Genomic DNA, 24,025 nt, shown 5'->3' with positions numbered 1-24,025 from the left:
GTTTATTTTTAGCCCCTCTGATGGATAAGTTTTAGAGAAGGTACATGCTTTCCAGTTAATCGAAATAATTAATGAAGATTTTTTTATAGAAATCACTGGGAGGCGGCTCAGCGACTCTCAACCGTGACTCTTTTTGCCTTTGCTGCTTTTTTTTTCTTATCCGTTTGTTGTTTTTTGTGTACTTTAAAACTCCCCAATCCTAATCGTTGTCTTTTTATTTCTACAGGCTCCGGAAAATGTCTTTGTTGAGTTTAACCACCAGCAGCTTCTTGAGTTCTACAACAAGGTTTGTTATATTTCACGTGTTTTTGTGTGTATTTAAAGGTCGCATGCTGCATTGGCTTGACAACATCCCACCTGTCTGTTTCATACTTTGATACATTTTCTTGCATCTGTCTTTTTTACCAATTGTTTTTCATATTTTTTTTTTGTATGTGTTTGTGTCAGTGCTTCCTTCATGCTCTTGTTTTTTGTCCTCCTAAGAAACCAAAATCTTCTTTTTCTTCCAGCTTGAAATCGTGCAAGGACAGTTGGATTCCCTGACTTGACGCCTGGTGTTCTGTGTACAACCACACCCACACAAACACCACGTTGTTAGTGTTGATGCTGACAGCCACACCAGCTGTTGGAGGCCGAGCATTTCCAGTCTTGCTATGATTTATCAGAGAAAAATGTCAAATATAAAGAAAGATTTTTTTCTCTTTACCTTTTTGAACTTTTTATAACTCAACTCTGCGCTCATTACTGCCAGTTCAGTGTAAGAAATATGTTTGTTTTTTGATTTGTTCTATACGTTCCTCATATTAGAACATAATTTGTTAAGTTAGAGAAAAAAGTCCCATCATTCAGTTGTCTTAAAACTGATTTTGCAACCCAGGAGACAATAAAATAAAGAGAAATGTCAGCTTGTAAGTTTGTGTTAAACAAATGTGTTTCGTCACTTTAGGAGTGAAAATAAAAGATGGAGATGAAATCCATCCAGGCTGTTGTTTTTGTTTGGTGATGGCTCATTATTTCTCATTAGGCCCAAACCTGGATGCTGCTTCAACAGATGGGAGTTCTGGGACGCACAGTGGACCTTCAGCGTGCGAGCGCCGAGTCTTTGTGTGTTGATGGACAGATTGACGCGTCCTTGTTCAGAGGTTAATGTGTTTGTTTCCATAATTCCAATTTCTACTCTACATATGAGGTTTTCTGATACCTTGTTGTTGTTTTTCTCTTAAGATTTAAAAAAAATGAGCAAAGCTAATTGTTTTTTTTTTTAGTTACATCGGCTTCTTATTGAGCTTCAGAAATTGCTATAATTAAATGCCTTTGGCGTTGACAGTCCTTATATGTAAGGAACAGCTTTTCTCTTGTCATATTTTGTACTTTTCTTTTAAAAGTTATTTTTAAGTTAAATATTTAATTTAAAAAAGCTGTTAGTTTTATTTAATCTTTGCTTTCTGGCCTTAGTTATCTGCAAAATACCAAGAAGATTTGGTTTGTTTGGAAGTTATCACTTTAAGTTTCTTAAGTTCCTGATAAATGAGTGTAATGTAAACGGGTGGTTAGTTTAACCTAATCCTAATTGAGATTTTACCTGGTTACTGTTTAAGTAGAAGGCAAGCCTCACTTTGACCTTAAATTGTACTTGTCAAATCACCCTCGGGCTCTTTAGTTATTTAATAACTCAGTCCATGTAATGTGACACCTAAAGCTTCAAATAACCAATTGAAACCAAAACATATTTTTAAAATGCATGTTTGAACATAAAGCAGCAGAGTAATAACTGTCAGTCAACAAAAATCAGCACCTGAAAAACATTATCGAAGGTGTATTTTTATTTTTTAGTCCAGAAAATGTCCCATTTTGTTTACATGGACGGCAGAACTTAAAGAAATGTACTGCAGCGAGCCGCTAGGTGGCGCTCATCCATCCTGTGTTTACATATAATAAATCTCAATGGTCTAAACATTAAAAGACTGACCTTCCTTGGGAACCTTTTGTTAAATCCTTTTTCTGCTTTGTGTCCATTTGTATCAAGCTGCTGGTGTGAAATGGACAAAATTTCTAGATAAACAATACCAAGTTTGAATATTTTTATGCTTTAATTGTGTTAAATGGATAAAAAATATTGCTAATATAATTATATTGTCACTGTGTGTCTACTGTAGAACACCAAGCATTCATAAATACTTAAAAATAATAACATAAATAGCCAAACTATCCACTACTCTTATTGCGGACTGTGTCCTGAAACGCCTCCGTCCTATGGTGTTTTTTTTTTTTAGTTCAATTGACAATTTTTCCCACAATGGGACAGCGCCTGCAGCAAGAGAGAGCGCCGTGTTCCTCAGCGTGAGGAACAGATGGCGAGGCCGAGCGGAGATGGATGCCTGGAAAGCAAAAGACGAGGAAAAAGTCTCACGCACCAAGACTCACACTGAGATCCGGCAGAACTCAGCACAAAGAGTCCCAATAAGAGGGGAAAGTAGTTTCTGCTGAGTTAGATCTCTGCATGTTTGTGTCAAAGCTGTTGACATCCGAAGCTGATGAGTAATTTCCTCGCGTTTTAATATCTGAGGCGACATAAAAAGGTTTTAAACCTGTTTGATTGTACCAGAAACTGATGCCTTCAAAGGCTTTTGAAGCTTTGCCACATTGTGCTCTGCAGGGTTTTCAGTCTGGGATTGGTTCTGTGTGAGAACGAGTTGATAAAACGAGGAAGATCAACTTATAAAGCTTCCTGTTCCGCAAAAGACGAAGGCAGACAATAATGGCTTTACCAGAGCCTGACTGTGAATGTGTTTTTGTGTCTTTTAGCAAAATATCTCATGAACCACTGAACAGATTTCAGCAAAACTCGCAGAAAATAATTACTGGATGTGCATTTTCAACTCATTAATTTTAGAAATGAACTTAGTTTAAGATGGTCATCAAAGATAATGAGCCTTATCCATTAAAGATTCTACTATAGCTCAGTCAATTTCACAAACATTGAGCTAAAAGTTGATATGGTAGTAGCGGAAAGTCATTCACAACACCCACTATGAGGGCTACCAGATCTTGCAATTTCACGTTATATTATTTACAAAGTTTGATCTGAACGATTATAACTCTATCTCGTCTTATCATCTTAGACTGAAACTCTGGTGTGAAGGCCGGCGGGTTTGAATTTTAATCCTGTTTTATTTTTGAGCTTTAAAAAACAACAACTTTGAAACCTGAATTCACGAGTTATGTGTTCTGTGCAGCTCCACCCTCACTCCTTACAGACGGCAAAAGAGTCACAACCATGAGTGTGTTTCGTAAACACAGTGACATAACAGTGATTTTTTTATTTATTTATTTTTTAGCTGCACAGAATGAATTAGTTTTTGTTTTTACGAGGAACATTCCTTCACAGCGGATGAGCGAGCTTATGAGCAGGTAATAAAAGGAAACAACAGCGGAGGGGTTAGTAACTCTGAATCTGCTGTGTCAAGAACAATCTGCTTTCTGTGCCACTGTCTCCTGTGTGTGCGTGGTTAATAAAATATTTAATACCATATTCTCTTCAGAAGAACAAAGTGCATCACCTGGAAGATCCAATCTGACCTCACTCTATGTTTTTTTAAATCCATATTAACCTGTGAACAACAAGGGTAACAATAGATTAAAGCATTTTTATGATTTATGATTCCTTCACTTTTGAGATGATTAATCTGAAATTGGCAAGAAAGTTTCAGATTAAAGTTCAGGTCTTATTCTCTTACTGATCAAACTTTGCTTGATGCCGTTTGCTGTTTATGTGGAGACTCTTTAAAACAAACTTCCATCAGCCAATCGTAACGCTTGAGCAGGAAGCTGAAGTTCAAAAGACTTAATCATTTTCCAAGTTTTAGTGCTCTTGTTTTGATTGAGGAGAAAGGTATGAAAGTTCAGGCACAAAATCATCAGAGTAAGGGTTTTTTTTTGTTGTAAATGACGTGTGTTTCTTGAAGCGTGTCAAAGGTTGTTGTAAAAAAAACAACTTATTAAACACTTTCATCAGCTGACAACTGTAAAATAATCTTTCCTGAGGGCAGAGTAGATTGGAAACACTCTGAGACACCGCACACCACTTTACTGTAGATAAGCAAAAATCAGGAACAGCTTTTTTTTTTCTTTATGAAGTGCTTACTAATGTTCCAATCACCTTTTTCCCCTCTAATCTCTGCAACATAAATCCAACAGCCTTTTTTTTTTGTTTCCTACAACAGGAAGTTTTCCAGATTCTCCACATTTTTTACTTTTTAACATCAAACATTGAGCATTCAGTGGACCAGGTTTTCTTGTCACAGTTCACCTCGATGGCAAAAACAGATTTACTTTGTTGAAGCTAGAAGACCGAGATGCCTCATTTGCACTGCTACTCAGACCCTTTGTGCTTGTTTAAAGAACTTTAAAAAAAAAAAATCAAAGAAGAACAAAACAGCCTGAGGTTTTCTCCGGATTGATCCGATCATTTCTGGTGTTAATGAGGTGATGCTCAGGGCCTCATTTCCTCCACATGTTGTTTGGAGGCGAAGTATTTAACCTTTTTTTAATTTATTTTTTTAATCAGATTTAAGGATATTTTTTCTCAAGGTCTAAAAGCCCTTCAGATGCATTTTGATGAACTTCCACGGTGTCAGTGAGGAGCAGCTTCCCTGCCATGAACGACTGTTAGCCGGATCGGTTTGTCGTCATCAGAACAGAGAAGGATGGCGGAAGTGACAAACAAGCTGTAAACTGTCTCTGAACTGTTTGCAAACCAACATTTCACGGCTCATCATGAAGCTGGTGTGGGAGCATGGCTGGAAAAAACTTATAATAACAAAATATGACACTTCAGGCAAACCCAAACTTTTTTTTTTTTTCATCAATATTGAATTTTGTGCTCAGGCTGATTAAAAAAAAGTTTAACCAAAAAGTGGAAAGCGAGTCTGAAATGTCTTTTTGCGCTGAAGATGAACCCAGTCCGTAGTTCTGTTGCTCTGTCTGCGTGTCAGAAATGTTCAGCAGCAAGTCTCCAACAAAGACAAAAACAACTTGTTTTATTTTTGCAATAATTGTGGTGAAGAAGAGCAGCATCTCACATCAACACGCCCAGCCCCAGTTTTCTGTTCTGCCGCTTTGATCAGGCACATTTATTTTGACATAATTTCTACATTCTCAAGGGAAGACGAATACAAGAGATGTTTTTATCATGTACAGAATGTGAAGCATTTTAAGAGTAGGATGACTGAATCTTAAAGAATCCGAGTTGCTTTGAATTCGCAGTTTGAGCTCTTTTTTTTAAAATTTTTTTATCACTTCCAAACCGCTCGTCTCCAAAGAGTCAAGTAAATGGGTCATTTAAAATCTTTTTTTTTCAGCACCTGAGAATACATCATGAACCCAGCTCATTAGAAAAAAAAGATAATGTGAGTTCTGATCTACGGTAAACATAAACTCACACATTTTTAACTTCTGTTAAAGCTGATGTGTTTGCTTTTGATCGTCTTTTCACTGGAGCAACATCACGCTGCTTTGTCGAAGCTTTAAAGTTCCACCCACTCTGGTGTCTTTAAACGCAGCGTCTGTTTGTATTCCCTTTGAACTTTGCACTTCACTCACTTCGGTTAACTTTGGAGTTGTTAACTCATCCTTTTCAATGTCACTTCCTCCCCTCAGCTTCCCGCTATGCACACTTTCTACGCACTTGTCTCCACAGCGACGGCTGCTCTGCATACAAAACTGTGTTCACATGCTTAACTTGTGAGATTTTTAATTCCTTTTTCACCCTGCAGGTCTCTGCTCTGGGATCCGGATGCATCCACAGACAAAATGTAATCCACTACCACCGTTTTGAGCAGGTTGTCATGCTCTGCACATTTAATGGACAGGACGCCTGGTGCCACTGTGACGAAAATTAATCCAGCTGGAGACTAATTTAAAAATAAAATTTACTGGATCAGTGTTGTAAACATTTATGTATATAAAGTGGATTTTATCATTATGGTAATAGCTGATTCACTTTTTTCCAATCAGTCATGCCTAAAATGCTAAAAATCCAGAAACCCGCATGCATGTCTCCTGCCACCAAAAGTCCAAATAAATATCACATCTGATCCTGTTAGTGTGCAGATTATGTCTCGGGATTGACTCTCAGCTACTACCACACCACGCTTTAGCTCAACATCTGTATAATTGACTAAGATTTAGCCCTTTTAATATTTATTTGTGTTGATTAGCTGTGGCGTCCGCCTCGAACTGAAGTGGCTCCAAACACCAATCAGTTGACGATTTACATCAAATAAGAACTTTCTAAAAGTTTCAATAATGTCTGTCTAGTGGTTCATGATATGTTTTGCTAACAGACAGTTTTAATTAAAACTACAACTATCAAAAACCTTTAAAAGTGTGTCTCTGTTTCATATAAAGTTGTTCATTTTTGGCCTCGCATTAGTGACGCTCTTGCTGACTGACGGAAGGAAATTTAAAATAATAGTTTGGATTTTTGTGTTTGTCGAACCGAAATAATCACACATAATTCTGCCGCTTGCGTTCTGTCCGCACCAACGTTTATTTCCAGCAGGAGAGCCACATCACATGTTCGCTGCTGCTCTCTATTTGTTTTCCCTCCAAAATGACCCCTCTGCTTTGAGCCCTAATAAGCCACCTGTGGTCCGTCCTCACACAAACAAATGCGTCGCAAATGATCAGTTTCTCTTGTGATTCTAAAACTGAGTAATTTTAATTATACCTTTCAGGTTTTTTTCCTCTCTGTTATTATCCCCGCGTAGTTACCAACTCCGAGTGCACAGGGGGAAAAAAAAAAAAAAGGTTGAGTATCTCCTGTGCATGTTTAAATGAAAGTTTCATGTCGTTTCCTCGAAATAAACTGGGACACCTGGCTTCTACCTGAAGTCTGACTGCTTTTCTCTCACTCTGTGCAACTTTCATACCTCGCTATCGACTCTGCCCAGCCCTGAGCTCCACTTGACCCAGCTGTCTGTGGTTCCTCTACAGATAAAGACCCTTTAACCTTTGACCCTTAAAGCTTCTTTTCTCCTTTGTATCCGGAAAACTAAAGTGCTCCTCTGGGCAGAGGTTAAAATATTGCAGCTGTTTCTGCTTCTGTCTCTGACTCAGTTTTCTGAGCTTTAAAAACATAGACCCCTGCATTACAAAAAATAAAAATAAAACGGTTTGGGTTTTTTTTTTTTGAGTTACTTTGCTTTGAGGTCTGATTGCACAGAACATCTGCCAGTATTTTAAATCCATTAATTGGAGAACATGTCACAAGACTAAGTCATCATCTCCATTAGTGGATGCCTGCCTCTGATTTCTTGTGACATTTTGCTTTGTGCTGCTGTCGTGTCTAAAATTAGTCCACATCTTTGTTTTCTCTGCCTCAGGAGCTGCTTGTCCATGTTCAGATTAGCAGCAGTATCGGAGTTCAAACATTCACCAAAGAATAATGAATGAATCAATCGGGCTAAAACTAATAAATTATAACCTAAATTCAATATGCTGAATGGTTTGTTTTCTCCAGTGAACGGCTTTAAAGGACAACTTCATTGACTTTATGTTGCTGCCAGCTGCCTTCCAACCACTATTTGTTTTCTGCCATGCATGGAGATATTTATTTCATTAATGATAGTAAAATATAACAACTATCCTTTAAAAGGCTGGAAGCAGGTTTGTGATCGATCCCAGCTGACTGCAGGACACCTTTATGTTCCCGCCAAACAATTTGGATTCAGTAACTTCAGTCAGGAAACAAAGATGAAAAGAACCACAGTTAAAATATTTCCATGAAGATAAATTAAAGCAACAACTCAGATTTTTTGAAGTGGGGTTCTGTTGTAGATAGTTCAGTTTGGAGAAACAGAGGTTAATCTTAAAAGGTAAAGGTTTTTAAAATGCTATTTTTATAAACCTTTACACATTGCACAGTTACTTATGCAGAATTGTAGTTATAAATAGCAGCAGGTAACTGTGGCCCTTTTGGTGCAGCCTGGTGTTCATCCTGCAGGAATATCATCATCTTCCGCTCCAAGTAACCACAAAGTTGACAGCAAGTTTTATTTATCTCACAAAAGCTCCTTTAATGTTTTATTTTAAAAAAATGATTCTTGTCCTGTAAGCTCTTCTTTCATCAACACTGTCTGATTAACTCCACTCTTATGAAGAAAAATTTGAGTGTTTGAATTACACAGTTATTTGATCTTGACTCTAAAGCTTTTAGTTTGTTTTTAACCGTTCAAAATAAACTGTTTTTGTTGTATTAAAGCAATAGCAGGAGGTATTAAAACAACCAGATACTGTTAATTAAATTCAACTTAACCACTTTGCTTAACATGTATTATTTATTACTTGCTTTCTTTACTTGCACATGTACATTAGTGTAGCAGGGTCTTTCTTTAACAACATTTGAGACATTTGTTGCCATTCATGAACTTTTTGTTGAGGACAAAGACTCAAATTATATTTAACCAAGCAAGTTTATCAGAAACAGTTGATATAACTAAATTAATAAAGCCAACATTTCCTCTCTCAAGTTACTTGTTACTTATTACATTTCTTTGTTCTACAGGAAGCTTATTTTATTATCTTTTTCCTTTTGCTTATTGACTTTACTAAACTATTAAATGTAGGCCACATGCTGCATGTTTTCACTTGATTATGTAGTTTGTGAAACTAGTAATCATTTTCATTTTTTTTAACAGATCAGTTTTAAACTAGTGTTTTTTTCCTACAGTTAGTTAGGTTGTTAATTGTATTTCTTTTCTAATTTTCTATGAATTTTGTTGACCAGACTAATCTGCAAAAACAGAGAGTAAGTTTGAAGTTTCGAGGTGATTTTCACACTGGTTGGGTTTAAGTTGGCTGCTACTGAAAAACATTTTCATTTTCATTTTGGAAAATGGCAAAACAAACAGGGAGTTTGCGGAGGAAGAAGAATTCACAGATAATAGAGTTGCAGAGCTGCCTGTGCAGCACTTTAAGAAAGTTTTCCGAGCAAGAAGTCCAACTCAGGCAACATCTTATTTCTTTTTCAACCAACTTTCTTTCCTCCTTCCTTCTCTCTCATGTCTTCGCTCTTCCAAACCCTTCCAGCCATGACTGTGATGTCTTCCTCAAACTGTCATTTTGCCTCTGCTGCTGCTGCTCTGCCGTTCTGGATGCACAGTTGGCACACTCATTCAGTTTGTGCCTCTCTGGTCCGCTGGCCTAGGTGACAACTCTGGGCTCCCGGCCTGGACTGGCTTAGCGGAGTCTGGTTTCCATTCTGAAGCCAGTCGGGACGTGCCAGGCCTTACTCATGATTCACATCGTTTGCTTTCCCCTCGTTCCCCAAAATTATTTCTGTGAGTCATCTTTTCATCTCGCTGCCAGCCGTGGTGTTTAGCCAGATGGGCAGATTTTCCAATAAACAAGTTGCAGTTTTGATCTTGCTATATGTTTTTTTTTGGAGTCATCCTTGGCGACAGCAAAGAGCACCTGGTCCTAAAAAGAAAAAAAAGAAGAAGTTTGCTATGTGGCATAAAATGTGTTTATTTTCCCCCTGTTTTGTTTTGATGTATTATGCAACATTTACTGTTGCAGGAGGGTAGAGCCACATGTTTAGGGAGGCTGCATCAGTTTGTTAAACCAGAACTAACGAAGATTTACCTTTACTTTCAGCTTCTGATACAATGTCCAGCTTGTGTTCTTGTTGCAGTGTTGCAGCTAGAGAGATTCTCTTGAACCAGTTTAGCTTGTTAGTTGGTTAATAATTAACACTAAAACGTCAAAGCCTCAAAAGAATCCTGTCATATCTCGATGTGATGAAAAGGCACAATGTAGAGAAATTTTCAATACAGGTCCTCGTTAACAGTTCAAATTCGGCAGTTCTTAAGTGGATTTAATTACACAATCCTGACTGTTTGACAGTCGATTGTTTAGTTTATGTACTTTATTAGCTGTCCAGCAATAGATGTACTGATTCGTTTCTAAGTTCTTTAAACGTAAACATTTAATTTAAAACAAACTCACTGTACTTTATACAAAGTGAGACAAAAACTATGTCAAAACAAGCTGTCAAGACTTAATACCATCTATTCATCAATTCCCTTTCCTGCTTTATTCATTCAGGGTTTTGAGGAGGTTTTTGTTCTGTGGGAGGAAACCAGAAGACCAGGAGAAAACGTGCATGTTAACTGGCGGGGAAACATGTAAACTTCACACAGAAGAGCCTCAGCTGGGTTGGGAACCTGCGACCTTCTTGCTGTGAGGCAACATCTCTAATCACTGCCTGCCGTGCCCACTTAATAACAGAGATATTAAATGAAAACATCTGTAAATGTGTGTCATTTTACCAATTAAAGGTGGGCATTAAACACACCTTAAATCAATAGGATCTGATGGCAACACAAAGTAAATTATAACAAATACATACAGACACACCATCATTAATTATAGGCCTGGAACAGTAAGAAAATTTGATTTTGAGTGTAATTTCAGTAGTTAATTGATGTCAAATCAGATTGTTTTGTTTTTTGGTACACAGTCTGTGCTGTGTAGTCGCAGTAAATGTTTGTACTTTTTACATTTTAAAAATGACCCCAGTTTTGAAAGACGAGTCTAGAAATTCCCATCTGGGATTTTGAAATGAGAAATGCATAGAGACACATTATTCATATTCACGTTATATTAGACAAGCTGAGGAAAATATGCGCACTTGTTATCTGTGTGATGCAAAAAGCAAATAGTGGATTGGTTTCCTCTACGTCGCAGGGCTAAGCTGTTAATGGTAAATATCTGAAACAAGGCCAAGACAGATTTTCACAAACTGGTACTAGCTGGGTTTATTTTTAAAAATAACTTGTGCAAATAACTGCAATTTTCTATTGATTTGTAGACACAGATGTAATTCAGGCTGGTAAAATATAAGTTCTGCCGCCTGCAGCTATTGACTTTTGTACATTTGCACATTTTTGGTTTTACCAGCTAAGATTTGACCCATAAACATTCTGTTAATAAAGATGTGTTGCTCCTAATTCTACAAAATAAACCCCAAATTCATCAGGCCATTCTTGCCAGGCTATGATTAGACATTCACTGTTTGGGACCAGGCTTCTTGTAAAGGTCAGCTGATGGTAATTTTATATTTCTGCAGTTCTTCAGGGGGAAAGTCACGCTTTTATCTTCCACCAACACAATTACCACCACCTCTCTGTGGACGCCAGCTCGGTTCTGGTTTCACGTCCGGAGCTGCAGTGTCTGCTGAAGACGTCTCCAGACTCGAGCTGGCACCGCCGAGGCACGACAGCACCGTCAACAAGTGCTAACCCATCTCTGTGGTCATTCTCTCTTTACAACACTCGCTCTGCCTGTTCCTCCCTCACTCATTAGCCTCTGTCCTCTCCAAGCTCCTCATGCCTCATCTTGTCTTCTCTGTAAATATGTGACATCACTTCTGTTTGTTTTCTGCCCGTCTTCCCCCCATTCCTTGTTTTTCATTCTTCTGTGAGACTAGCTGTGATGGATTCTGTAGCAGCTGTCTGGCTTTTTCTGTTTACAGATGTATTTTGTTTAAAGCTGTTTTAATTTGTGTCTTTTTGCCTCTGCTGTTTTTGTTGTAGAAAATAGAAAAGTATAAAGACATTCACACATTTTACATCGCAGCTCAGTAATAAGGTACTTAATTAAACTGTAAGCTTGATTTATGGGTTTTCCATAGAAACTACCACCAGACTTCTTGTTTCCTGGTAATCCTTTTTGCCTTTTAATGTTTGGATTAAAGTAATATTACCATAAACTGAAAACAAGCAGCGCCTTCATCACTTTGTTGCCACAATTTATTGTATTTACATAATTAGACATTCACTCTTTGGTAATAAAATAACATATTGATAATAATATTGATAATAAGAGATGAATTTCAGTCACAAACATCAACTGTGACAGAAATTTATGCAATATTTATCCAAAAAACAATTGGACAACAAAACATTTTGAAATCGTTTTATTGTTTTGCACCATTTAACTTTCAGCTAGCCTTTTACTACCTATCATTTTGCTTCTTTTAACTTTCATATAGAGTTCTTCTTTTAGGTTTTAGCCAGAGTTTTGCTTCTTTTAGCTTTAAGTTGCAGTTTCTTCAGTGTTCAACATTTACACATTTTCCAGGAAAATGAAATTACCCAATTTTTTTCTTCAGTTGCCTATGAATAACTTGTGACATAAACCTAATTATAATTAGATAATAATCAATCCTCTCTAATTGTTACCATCTCCTTATTGAGCTGCAGAATAAAGTGCTTCTTTATTAAATAAAAAATCCACCTTTTATAATAGCTACTTTAGCATTGATTTATTCCTTATTTTAAATGGTTTTAGTTTCTTAGTCTCTGATGTTGTTTGTTTATCCTGAGTTGGTGTTTCCTTGTTTCTGTTTTCCTTGCTGTGTGAAGCAAAGCGTTTAACGGCCCCGTCCTGTCATGAACCAGGTAGGGTGGTGTGAGTTCAGTGTCTGCAGCAGCGGCGTGTTACATAACCAGTTTACACACAGATGGTGCAGCGTGCTTCTGCACATGGCAGGTATATCACATATCACCGTCCTCCTTCGATCCTACTTTTTCCTCTCCTTGGTGTTTGTCACTCACTGTGTTTGTCTCCGTCTCCGTCTCCCCACCTGCTGCACATGTCCCCCATACTGGTTCTAACATGCTGGTTTTGACTGTCTTCATGTGTCCATGCTTTTATCTGTCTGTAGTGTGTGTGCTGTCCTCATACCCAGTGGGAATCACAAAACTTAAAGAACACTTCAGATATTTTTGTAGCTTTAATCTTTAGCTATCTTGGGCATATTTTTGTTTTTAAAAAATATATAAGCCTCTGGCAATGTTTATGTTGAGACTCCACACGACTCTGATGATTTAGTTCTTCTGAACAGAGTCTTTTGAAAATCTGGTGGACTATTTTTGATTTAAAGAAGTCTGAAGCCGTGTGCACAAAACCACCTTAAGTTAGGATTATGATGAAATCCTTTCTTATAATACTGTGCTACAGGATAGTCAGAAATAGTGCTTGGCAGGGCATTTCATTTCTACAAGCAAATGCTGTTTTGTTTTTGTCCACAAAATCTCAGTCTCTCCTTGAAATCTGCTGAAAATATAAACAAAATCATGAAGAAAACAAAGGCAAAAGCATTTTTTAAAATAGTTTTGTAGAACTGAAAAAAAAGACTCTTAGCAGGATTCAAACAAGTCACCTTTAGAAATCCTGAGAGTAAAAGACTTATTTCAGTCCATCAAATCAGCTTTTTGGTATTTTATTTAACCAACATAAAACTATTTTCTAAATTTTTCCCTTTGTTCATCAGTAAGTGTAATGTATATATATATATATATAAGTTGCAACATCTGCAGATGATCTGGATACCACACCATAACACGTTCCATTTTCTTTAGTATTTATGAGGAAAACTAGTTTGATTACTCCATCAAAAACTTTCAACATGAAACATTTTTAGGTGCCAAGATGAGCTCAACACAAACTGGCCAGAAACAGCTGCACCAACGGGCTGCGGCGCGTCTGCCAGCAGCGATTTTAATGAGTCCGCACGACAAACAGAAAGGAAAATAAATTCAAAAGCTTGAATCACATATAAAAGATAAGCTGCCATTCAGTACATATTTGATTAGATGTAGAAATAAAAGTTAAAGTATAAATATCCTATAGTCAGAAATGACACATGCTGCTGGTTTAGTTTACATGTAATTCAACACTTTATTTTATTATTTCTGTAATATACAGACAGCTCTGGATACAGAAATAATATATATATAAAATAAAGACAATAAGTACAAAAAGTATTGACCTCCCTGTCAGAGATCAAGCCCCTAACTGGACTCATGAGGACATTGCTTCTCTGAAAGTATCTGAGCATTTTATATAAATTGAGTTACATAAAAGCATCCTAAAACAGCATATATATTTCCAAATGTTGGTATTAGAATAATCAGTAAAACTGGAATGAAGTTTGAGCCAAAAACTTTCTGTCTCATTCGTCAGATTTACTGAGTACCCAGAATACTTTGATGCCTTAAGTACATAAAACTCTTTTTATTGAAGGAACAGGCTTATTGGTTTATCAAATAGAAATGTTGGTGATGCTGAATCAGTCTTTAGATCTGGTTTTATGTGTGGCTGAAATGTTAGAGATAAAATGTCTCTGGTTTTATGGTGAAATCAATTTGTTTTTATACATTTCATGATCCAACATTTTACACATTGTGCTTCCAAAAGGAGACTTTATCATCATTCCAAACCCAACTAAGGAATGAATAAACATAACATTTTTATTGTTTTTTTATCTTTCATTTTTTTTAGTTCTTAAGGGGAAAAACATACAATTATTTGATAATAAAATATAATTTGATATATTTAGTGAGTGCAGTTTACGTACACCTGCAGCTGCCTGGAAATTAAAATTCTGAAATGTGTTTGAGAGGGAACTGATTTAAATTTATTGCATTAACTAGTTGAAACTTACAGTAATGCATAGTTGCCAGTTTTCATGCCTTGCAGGCCTGTGCACTGACTGGATTTACTGGCTTTTTTTACACTTTCTGCCGGGTCGACTGTGATGGAGAAAATAAGGGGGGAAAAAGTGGAAGCTGGTTTGCTTTTTGCAGCATGTTAGACCTTAGATCTCTCAGTTCTCGAATCCTGTTTGAATATCGTTTGCACTTGCTTATATTGCTTTTCATTTTGCATGCTCAAACACATAAAACACAAGTTATGGATGGCTAAATTAATATCTCCTTTTGAGGCCAGCTGCGCGTTTTGATATGCAATGATTCAAACCAGCCAGAACTATCAAATAAATATTCCCAGATTCATCCAGAAAGGGATTTTATTTTTAATCAATGGTACTTCACAGCACTCGAACCAGCGCTGCTGTTTTTTTCAGTGATGGAGGAGTGAAATGAAGGGATGGAGTTAGAGGGTGGGAAGATATGAGGAGGATGTTGAGAAGAGGGAAAGTAGGACAGAGAGACGGCCAACTGTTACATCCTTCTGAGGAGTTTGTTGGACTTGTGTTGAACCTGATCCCCTCCCTGGTTGAGTGAACATGCTAAAAACCAATTCAGCACAGGTGTCCTAAAGTTATGGATGAAGAATTAAGTTTTCTGCCAAGTTCCTTCCCCACAGAAACCTGCCAAGCTTAATTTTATTCTGTTAGGATGACTCTTTCGATGTGCTGTTGATTCATTTCAGGCAGATGGAAAGATGGAGTTTTTTTCTACCTTCAGTCTGGAAGCAACAAAAATTAGTTGTGTGTTCTACATATTAAACCTTCACAAAGTTTTTTAAAATCACGTACAAGGTTGTGTTTTTGAGGGTTTTGTCAGCGCTGAGAGCACACAGAGACCTTGTTCTCAGGCTTGCTAAAGGGAAAAAAAAGTATCGAAATTATGAATGAGAAATCTACAAAATAAGCACTGAATCTTCCAAACAGTTTTGCTTAAATTCTGTGTTAAATAGTAAAGAAAAGCAGTCAGTTTGACATGTGATAAGCTAATCAGGTAATTGGGTCATTGTCATGACCTACTGCCATCTAAAGTTGGTGTTCAAGCAAACTTTAGAAGTGAATTGTTTGTGTTGTCTGCATAGTTCTGCTTAAGTAAGTGTAATAAGTGTAATATTTTTGAGCTAGGGGGTCTAAACCAGACCTCTGATATGTTATCTCATACCAGAGGTCAGCGCTGTTAGTAGAGGCACTGAGGCAGGGATCTGTTTACTTCCTGTCACTTCAGATTAGTTTTAGCAGATCAGTGGTGCCGCTTCAAGCCTCTCGAGGCAATAAAGAAAAACAACAGAATCACGTTTTAATTGTAGGCAACAAGAATGCAAACAGATGCATTTAGATTTATTCCGAATATTCATGTCCTCCGGGTTCATTTCAGATATAAAGTATACAGTCTGGGATAAGGTTTCTCCCATTGATAAATGGTCAATTTTGTTTCATGAAGCCTTTTTAGGGGCTCCAATTGGATTTTAGGCTTTCAGTTTTCAAACTGATTCAAGGCTAAAACACTACCATACAAAAAAAGAAAAAATCATCTTTTAAGGGTAAACAAGACGCTTTTAACTTTTCCCACCCCACACCGTAAATCTGGAAATTTATCAAATTGAACAGTTTTTTAAAAGTTCAACCAAATCAAGGTTATAGATTTCAGGAACAAGCTTCTTGTCAGCGTGTTTTAAAATGAAAAACAAAGAAATAGACAACAGTTGTGCTTAATAAAAAGTTGAGATTTAAACACAAAGTAAGAAGATAACAGGGTGAGTTAAAAAAAAAAACAATCAGAAGGTACAATAAATAAAAAGTAACAAGAAGGATATTAATAAAAATGCTTTGTTCACCTTTAAACTCAATCTTTAAACTTAACTGTAATCTAATTAAATGGATCATTTAAAAATAAGCTGTGCCGGATCTGTTTTAACATAATGAAAAAATTCAAAGAGTCGAACTATAATAACCAAAAGCACAGAAAGTCGATTTAGTATTTCTTTTATTGAGCCAGAGGACCTTTAGTTGATGATCTCAGATCTGGCAGGTGTGTATTCAGGGACCGGATCGACAGCGTAGGATGGAGCTGAGCTATTTATAGATTAAATACAGTAAGAGGGATGTTAAAATCAATTCTCTGCCTCACTGGAGGCCAGAAGAGAAAAAAAGAGAAATACCTGTGATGTCTTTAAGCCTGATAGGTTTTACTCTGCTAGTAGCTTTCTGAATAAGATTATACTGAAGCTGCAAAATTATAGTCGTGTTTTTTTCTTTAAAAACCTCTAATTAATTTATCAGCAAAACGCAATCAGTGTCAAGGCATTTTGATCTGATGAACTGCCTCCTTTTCGGTGGTTGAAAGAGGTTTATTCTGTAACAGGTGAAGAGAGCAGCCTTGCTCTAAAAACACCGGTGAAAACTGGAGTTATTTCACATAAGTACGGCTTCTGTTTTATAGTTTATTACTGATGGTGTACTAAACCCCAGACGAAATTTGCTTTAACACTGGCTGCTTCTTAAATTAAGATTTTGACATGAAAAATGTATAAAGGTGCAATGCTCTCTTGTTGAACTGAAATGCATCGAGCTAATTAATTAGCGGCTTTTCTTTGATATTTTTAGTGAATGTTTAAATCATTATAATGACTAATTACAGGTCTTTGTGAATTCAAATTTATTGTTTAAGCAGTTTTAGTTACATGACCTATATGTCATTTAAATCTGGTCTAAGTAATAAAAGTAGTTTGGCAGGTATTCTGTTGTTTTTCTAAAAATAATTATAGATTTTTATGACTTATTGTACACTCAGGGTCATGTGCTCACCTCCTGGCTCATTTTAAAAATAAATTTGTATATAAAGTAAAGTATGAATGTGCAGGATGTAGTATTCACTGTAAACTTCCTGTTTTGTGCGTGTTTGTTGGTTAATTTCTGCAGTAGTGATGACAAAAGCAGCTGTGAGCTAAACACTCAAGTTCTGTCCTGTTGTTGAAGATCTGGAGCAAGAAGATATTTGTTGTTGTTGTTGTTTTTGAGCCTTAAGGTGCACACAGACCATGCATGTATTTAAAAGCAGAGACTTTCTTGAGTGTTAGTGGAGCGGTGTGCTGTTTTTCAGACTTGAGACTGGTACAGAAAGAAAACTTTAAAGAGTTTAAAAGCTTCAGCTTGTGTGTTTTTGTTTTTGCCAAGCTGTGCAAACATAATTCTTTCCTGCTTTCTTTAATGTTTTCACTCATGTAACATCTATTAAATAACCAAGATTATTAAATTATTTATATAAAATTCTTCAAAAACTGTGACTCAGGTGAATATTTATAAGGATAATTTAGGTTATTACATTTACAGAAACATGTTGGCCAGCTAACTGTGTGTTTATTTTGCTTCTGCAGCAGTAATGTCAGATCTGATAAAAAAAGGGAATTTGGATAAACAAAGATGTAAAGCTAATACTGCATTTTAAGCATCCACTTGAGCAGAAACTCTTTAGATGTAAGACAGTCTTGTGGTTGGTGTATTTTGGTCAATGAATCATGTGTGTTTCAACCAGCCTCATTCACCTCCTTCTTTTAAAATGGAATGGCTGCACTGAGTCTCAAAACTCAGAGAAAAGAAGACAAAGAAGAACATTAAGTTCCCAGGACCTTCTTAATTCTTCTGACTCCTCTTGTCGCTTCATGTCTACACAAACACAGCACATGTCCCGAGTCTTCTGAGCACACTGCACCCCCCCATCACATCCACATTACTGAACAGCAGCTAATCCTGTTTTCCAAATCCCAGTACCTTGGACTCCGCTGAGAAAATCCCATTGGTGCTGCACATTTCTCCATATGCTTCAGCATACAGCCCTCCAGACTGCCTTTGTCTCCTTCCAGCCTGCCTTCTCCGTGTTGCTCTGCTGTAAATCACCCCCTAAATCCCTGCACGCACCACCACCACCACCACCCTCCATCTATAATCAACAACGTCTCAAGTTTATTATTGCATGCATTGTTGTACAGAATATCTCAAGCAGACACAAAAACATACAGACAAACGGGACAGCCGCCATCTTCCCCTGCCTCCCAGCCTGTTGTTTTGCTTTAACTAACTTACTGGTTTATTTATTGTTGTTTGCTTATTGATAGAGTTTAAGTAAAGAATTCATGAGGGTGTACTCTTTCCTGTGCTATATCACAAAGAAAGAGCAAAAGACAGATTTGACTGTGTGTGTGTGCGCGCGTGTAGAGGATTGTGCATCTGTCCAGATATTTGACAGACGTTACTCTGCAGCAAGATGATGCATTCTTCATCTTGCGTCGTAGAAAACTACCTCAGCGCCACCAGAAAGGATTAGGCCGTGTCAGTGTGTAACGGAGAGGATGTGAAAGATATTCAGTGCTTTTTGCTCAGCTGAATACCTGTAAGTGCTTTAGTGGCATCTTGGGAATTTAGCAAGGTTGCATGTTCTGACGTCTGCTCGGCCCATCTGTCTCTCAGCGTACTGTATGTGTGGCTGTTGAGGTTTGCACTCTGTTTGCTTATGGGGATTTATCAGAGAATACTTTGCAAAGAAGAGCAGTTAAAGAGGTGCTTGGCAGGTGGTGGCAAAGCATTTTCTTTTTGATGAGTTTGATAGCAACATTCATATAAACTATGCTGCTGCACAGTGAGGAAGAATCAATAAACAGTTTAGTGCGTCTCATTTTACTAATTCTTTAAGTAAAACTGCCCCATTTACTTCTGCTAAAGCATCATATGTCTCCTCTAAATACTATTTGTCATCATTTTTACTGGTCATGCACTATAAAAACACTTGTTGAATTCATGTAAAAAGTAAAATACTCCATTTGATAGTATTTTATTTGTCCTAAAGCATAAGGCAATTAAATTGTTGTAATTTAACATATCTGAGATGTATCAAAAAATATTTTAGGGTATATTCAGTTTTGTTACAAGGAGTTGGTCAAATTTTTAGGCCTGGTAAACTGTATTTTCTCCTGTAGTTGTTGATTTAGACACGTCTGAAACCAAAAAGAATTTTGTTCTATGAACAAGATTTGAAGATGGAGGGAATCAAGGGTTTACAAACAGACGCCAGAACAATGTGACACACATTTATATTTGATCACTGGGAAGTAGAAATGAAACATTTCATTGATTCTTAGTGAGTTTACTAAATACATTATAAATATTAGACAATTTCAAACATATATTCTACACTGAACTACATTCTGCCATATAAAATCACACTGAGTTGCCTCCTGTTTACAGATTAGTAGAGATGCACGATATCGTGAAGTGTCGACTGACACAAGCAACTGTTCTTCTGTGAAGTAGTGACACTAAAATCCATTTTACTTTCAGGTATTATAAGGACCATTGCTACCCTCTTGATGACATTCTGGGCAAAAAGGGCTGCAAATTACTAACTACTGTTTGCAAAATGTCATTTCAGTGAGCTCAGGGTGACTCAGCTGTAGCTTTAAAATTCAGATGAATTCAGAGTTTTTCTCATCTTTTGGTGTTTGGGAATAAGTCTTTAAATCTGGAGCTCTCAGATGTTGTTCTTCCATCTGGTAGAACAACATGGCAAATTCTTTCTTTTTGATGACACTGAAAGGCAATCTGAATGCAGAACTGGTTCAGGGTTAGAACAAGTCTTCATCTGTAATGATGAGAAGTGCATTAAGTCAACAAGGGACTTCAAATGATAGAAGTTCTTGTTTGAGTATAAGATATACAGTTCTTCTTCCTCCTCTTTCCTTAACTTCCACTCTGGCTGCTCCTAACCTCGAAAAGAGATGCCTTAGATCAAAGTAAGTGCAGCAGTTTTTTCATCTGTATGAAATTGTAGATGATTAAAAAAAATTCATTTGCACTTAGAGTTTAGCAAACTAACCTCTTGAAACTGAATTAATTGGACGTCTGGCATCTGCGTTGAAGGCACAAACAACATTGTTGTAAATGGAGGTAAATTCAGGAAGATAAATTCGACTTTGAGCAAAATTACATTAAACAGATTTTGCATTTCCATCATTTACATCAATGCAACACTTGCTTATGTCAACTTAGATCACATAATCTGTTGCTTTGAATAGATTGCATGTGATAGATTGTTCAGTGGTTTAAAGAAGCTGCAGTTATGTGTCTCATTATCAAATTTCAGGAAGACAAATGACTGGAGTTTTACCCCATTCATCAGTGCTACCGTGCTGTTGTCCTCTTCACGCACTTGTCACAATATTTAGATGATCATAAACTATGTGAAAAATGGTAAAAAGCTGCTCTGTACTTTGTTGTTGATGAGCTTCTCTCAGAGGAGCAAACATAACAGAGTGTTTGTGTGTAATTGAATATTTCAGAGAGAGCTATTTGTTCTCTCCGGCGTGTGTGACGTGTTAGTAATACAACGCTGGCAAACTCTTTGCAACATGCATGGTTACCACCCATTCAGCTGCTGTGATCGTGAAATCCACTGAATCATGTTCAGCAGCTGTGTGTGAAACCTAAAGGGAGCATATGCTGATTTACATCACATCATACAGAGAATCATAAGAAGGGTCTATTTATTAGTAACAGACAAATGAAGAACAATGCAATATTGGTTGGAGATACTTAAATCACTTACCAAAGGCATTTGAAGGTATTAATACTTATAAGACCCCACTGTAGACTCCCCCATTACAAAAAATATAGAAAACCTAGATATGCTATACTTTGTTTCCAGCCAATGTTACTAATGTGATTAAATGACAATTCTGCAACAAACCTTTTTGCTGTTTAATGAACTACGCAAAAAGTGAAACTCTCAAGGTCTCTGAAGACAAAACGTAGCATCCAGCAGCTCAGTCATTATAGTTTAGAGCCCATTTGAGCTGGTTATAGCCAACACTTTATAGTTTAATCCGTTGTTAAAATGTAATAATTATATTGAGAACTTTAAAGTTGAAACATGATTTTTTTTTTTTTTTTGTATTCTTTGAACCTCAAACTGTGTGACTGGGATGACTGTCAACTACTGCCACACCAAATATTAGCCTAATATCTGTGATAGTTTTGGTGTTTTTGTTTGATGGTTTTTCTGGTTCTTGTTCTGCTGTGTTTGTCTTTTGGATTTGTGTTCATGTCTTGTCATTTTCNAGTTTCTCATGCCACACCCACATTACCATGACTACTTAATCACTGCCATCATTTTCACCTGTTTGTAATCACTCACCTGTGCCCATTTTCCTCCTGATCCTCAGCCTTTATATACCGGTCTTTGCTCTTCATTCCCTACTGGGTCATTCCGTTTTTGCTGTGTTTTCCACTTTGTCTGTGGTAGTCACGTTTGGTTATGCCTTGCTTTGTTTCTTGATTTTGGATTTTTGTTATTATTAGTTTTGCTGCCTCGTCAGCCCATTGTTTTGGTTATTTTTTTATTCTAATAAATTAGTATTTGTGTTTTAAGATGAGTCTGCGTCCTGGGTTCGCCTCTGTCTCCACGCCTTATGACAAATATCAGTAAAATTGACTGAAGGTAAAGCTATTTTTGTGTTTGCTAAGGTTTACTGGCTGTGGCGGCCATCTTGAAAGGGGTTGATCTAAGCTAAGGCTCATCAGTTGAAGATGTACAACCAATGATTACTTTCTGAGAGTTTCAATACAATCTGCCAGTGGTTCATGAGATATTTTTCTAACAGACAGACAAATGAACACACACAGGTGATTAAATTATTACCCATCTTTCATGGTGGTGGACAATAAATAAAATTACAAGCCAACAATTTGAACAGAAAATAATTTTGGAAAAAAAATGTTCAATGAATGCAATGTTGTACTAATGGGGTCTCTAAAAAAACAGCAGCCATAGGGGTGAAAATAAAAACAAGCTTTTTGTACAATTAATTTATTAGGAACTGCATCTAAGCTTTGTTTATTCCTATTACTCTGGACTGGGTTTAGATTAGTAGTTCCGATTACTGATATATGTTGCAAATAATCAGTATCTTACTTGCAGTAGATTGTACTCCGAAAAATGTCAATTTGGAGAATCAGAGAGAAATTCTCAAGAAAAAATGAAATTAACAGATTTCTTGAAAGAAGACCCATTTAAGAGAAAATTTCTCTCATCTACAACATCTCAAACCTCAGAAATGTCTTTGTGGTTGAAGTGAATGTTTTAATGAAAGTACAACTCATTCTGTTTATGTTGGGTTTTTTTTGTGGTGTAATTCTGATTTGGTATTTATGATAGTTTCAAATAGCAACAAGAACCCCATTTTATCTTTGTCAGAAGTTGGCATACTGGTGAAGAAATGGGCACAGCTGAACACTATTTGCAAGACCAAAGCAAGAAAAGCTGGAAGATATGAAGGATATTAATAAAACAGTACCAAACAGCAGAAATGGAAAAAAATGTTTTTTGAAATCTAAATTGAAACATGAATATTTAAAAAAGCCACTGAAATACCATTATTATTGAATTCAAATTCCTCTGAAATATTTCAAATAAATCCTTTACACCTAAGCTCTTTTTCACTTATGATTTACACAAGCAGGTAATTCAATCATTTGACAAAACAGATTACTGTAGTCTACCTGAATTGAATTTTGTAACACACAAGCATCTGCAATTTTTAAGACAGAAAAGTCCTGCAGAGCTCAAGTTTTATATATTGTTTGACACTGCAGGTTCAGTTCCAGCAAAAAAACTTTATATTTCTCCATGCCCATCTCTGCTGTCACTTCCCCCTAGTCTGCTATCAAACATTAAAGCTGCAGTGTCTCATAAATGTCTGCCCTGCCACATAAAATCACATTAGTATATCCAACTGAATGTAAATCCACCCAGTCCCTACTTGATTCTTGTGTTAAAGTTTGTTGTTGTTTTTTTGTCAGAGAAAACGTCATGATGGAGGAGTCAAACAGGAGTCACAGCCTCATGTTTTATTCATTGTTGCTCCATTGCATGAATGTGTTTGCACTTATATCACTGTTATTTTCTGAGAACATTACACTCAGCATTTCATGCCAATCAGTCTTTTTGTCCTCCACCATCTGCTGGGTTAGTGACTGGAAGATGATCAGATGGTCACCAGGGAGGAGCGCCTTGTTCTGGGCTCCCGGCCTGCCTGCCAGGCACCAGAACCAGACAGAGTTTTCCAGACAGACACCTTAGGCTGTCTCAAGAATCACAACACACTCAAGGAGGATCATTCAGTAAAACAGTCCTTGCAATGGATTGAAAATTTGCAAAAAGCACTTACATAAGTCATCCTATATTTTTCTTTGATGACATTTTAATCACTTAGTTTAACATAAAATTATACTACGTGTGAGTTATTGTGCCTTAATGAAAAGCATTTGTTTTGTGAAGCAACATAAAATCATTGCAGATCTCTCTGTAGATAGCAACATTTCATACATAATTGCTACAGGTATATGCTATAATATAAAATGTTCAGTGGCAGTGGGTGGGAAACATCAGGCAGCAGACAAACTGTTGTGGTTTAAGGATTTTTG

The 24,025-nt window shown here is 36.8% G+C and overlaps 1 protein-coding gene across 1 annotated transcript in view; it reads left to right on the top strand.

Moving 5' to 3' along the window:
* commd10 (COMM domain containing 10) overlaps positions 1 to 988 on the top strand; it is a 67,775-nt gene extending 66,787 nt beyond the window's left edge. Inside the window, exons 6-7 of the mRNA XM_017412157.3 lie at positions 227 to 286; positions 510 to 988. Of these exons, the coding sequence (XP_017267646.1) occupies positions 227 to 286; positions 510 to 548 (99 nt within the window). The 3' untranslated portion in view covers positions 549 to 988. The remainder of the gene's footprint in view (positions 1 to 226; positions 287 to 509) is intronic.
* Positions 989 to 24,025: the final 23,037 nt, after the last annotated feature.

The sequence above is a fragment of the Kryptolebias marmoratus genome, linkage group LG1, assembly GCF_001649575.2.
Source record: "Kryptolebias marmoratus isolate JLee-2015 linkage group LG1, ASM164957v2, whole genome shotgun sequence".
NCBI lineage: Eukaryota > Metazoa > Chordata > Actinopteri > Cyprinodontiformes > Rivulidae > Kryptolebias > Kryptolebias marmoratus.
This window is presented reverse-complemented; position numbering and strand designations above follow the sequence as displayed.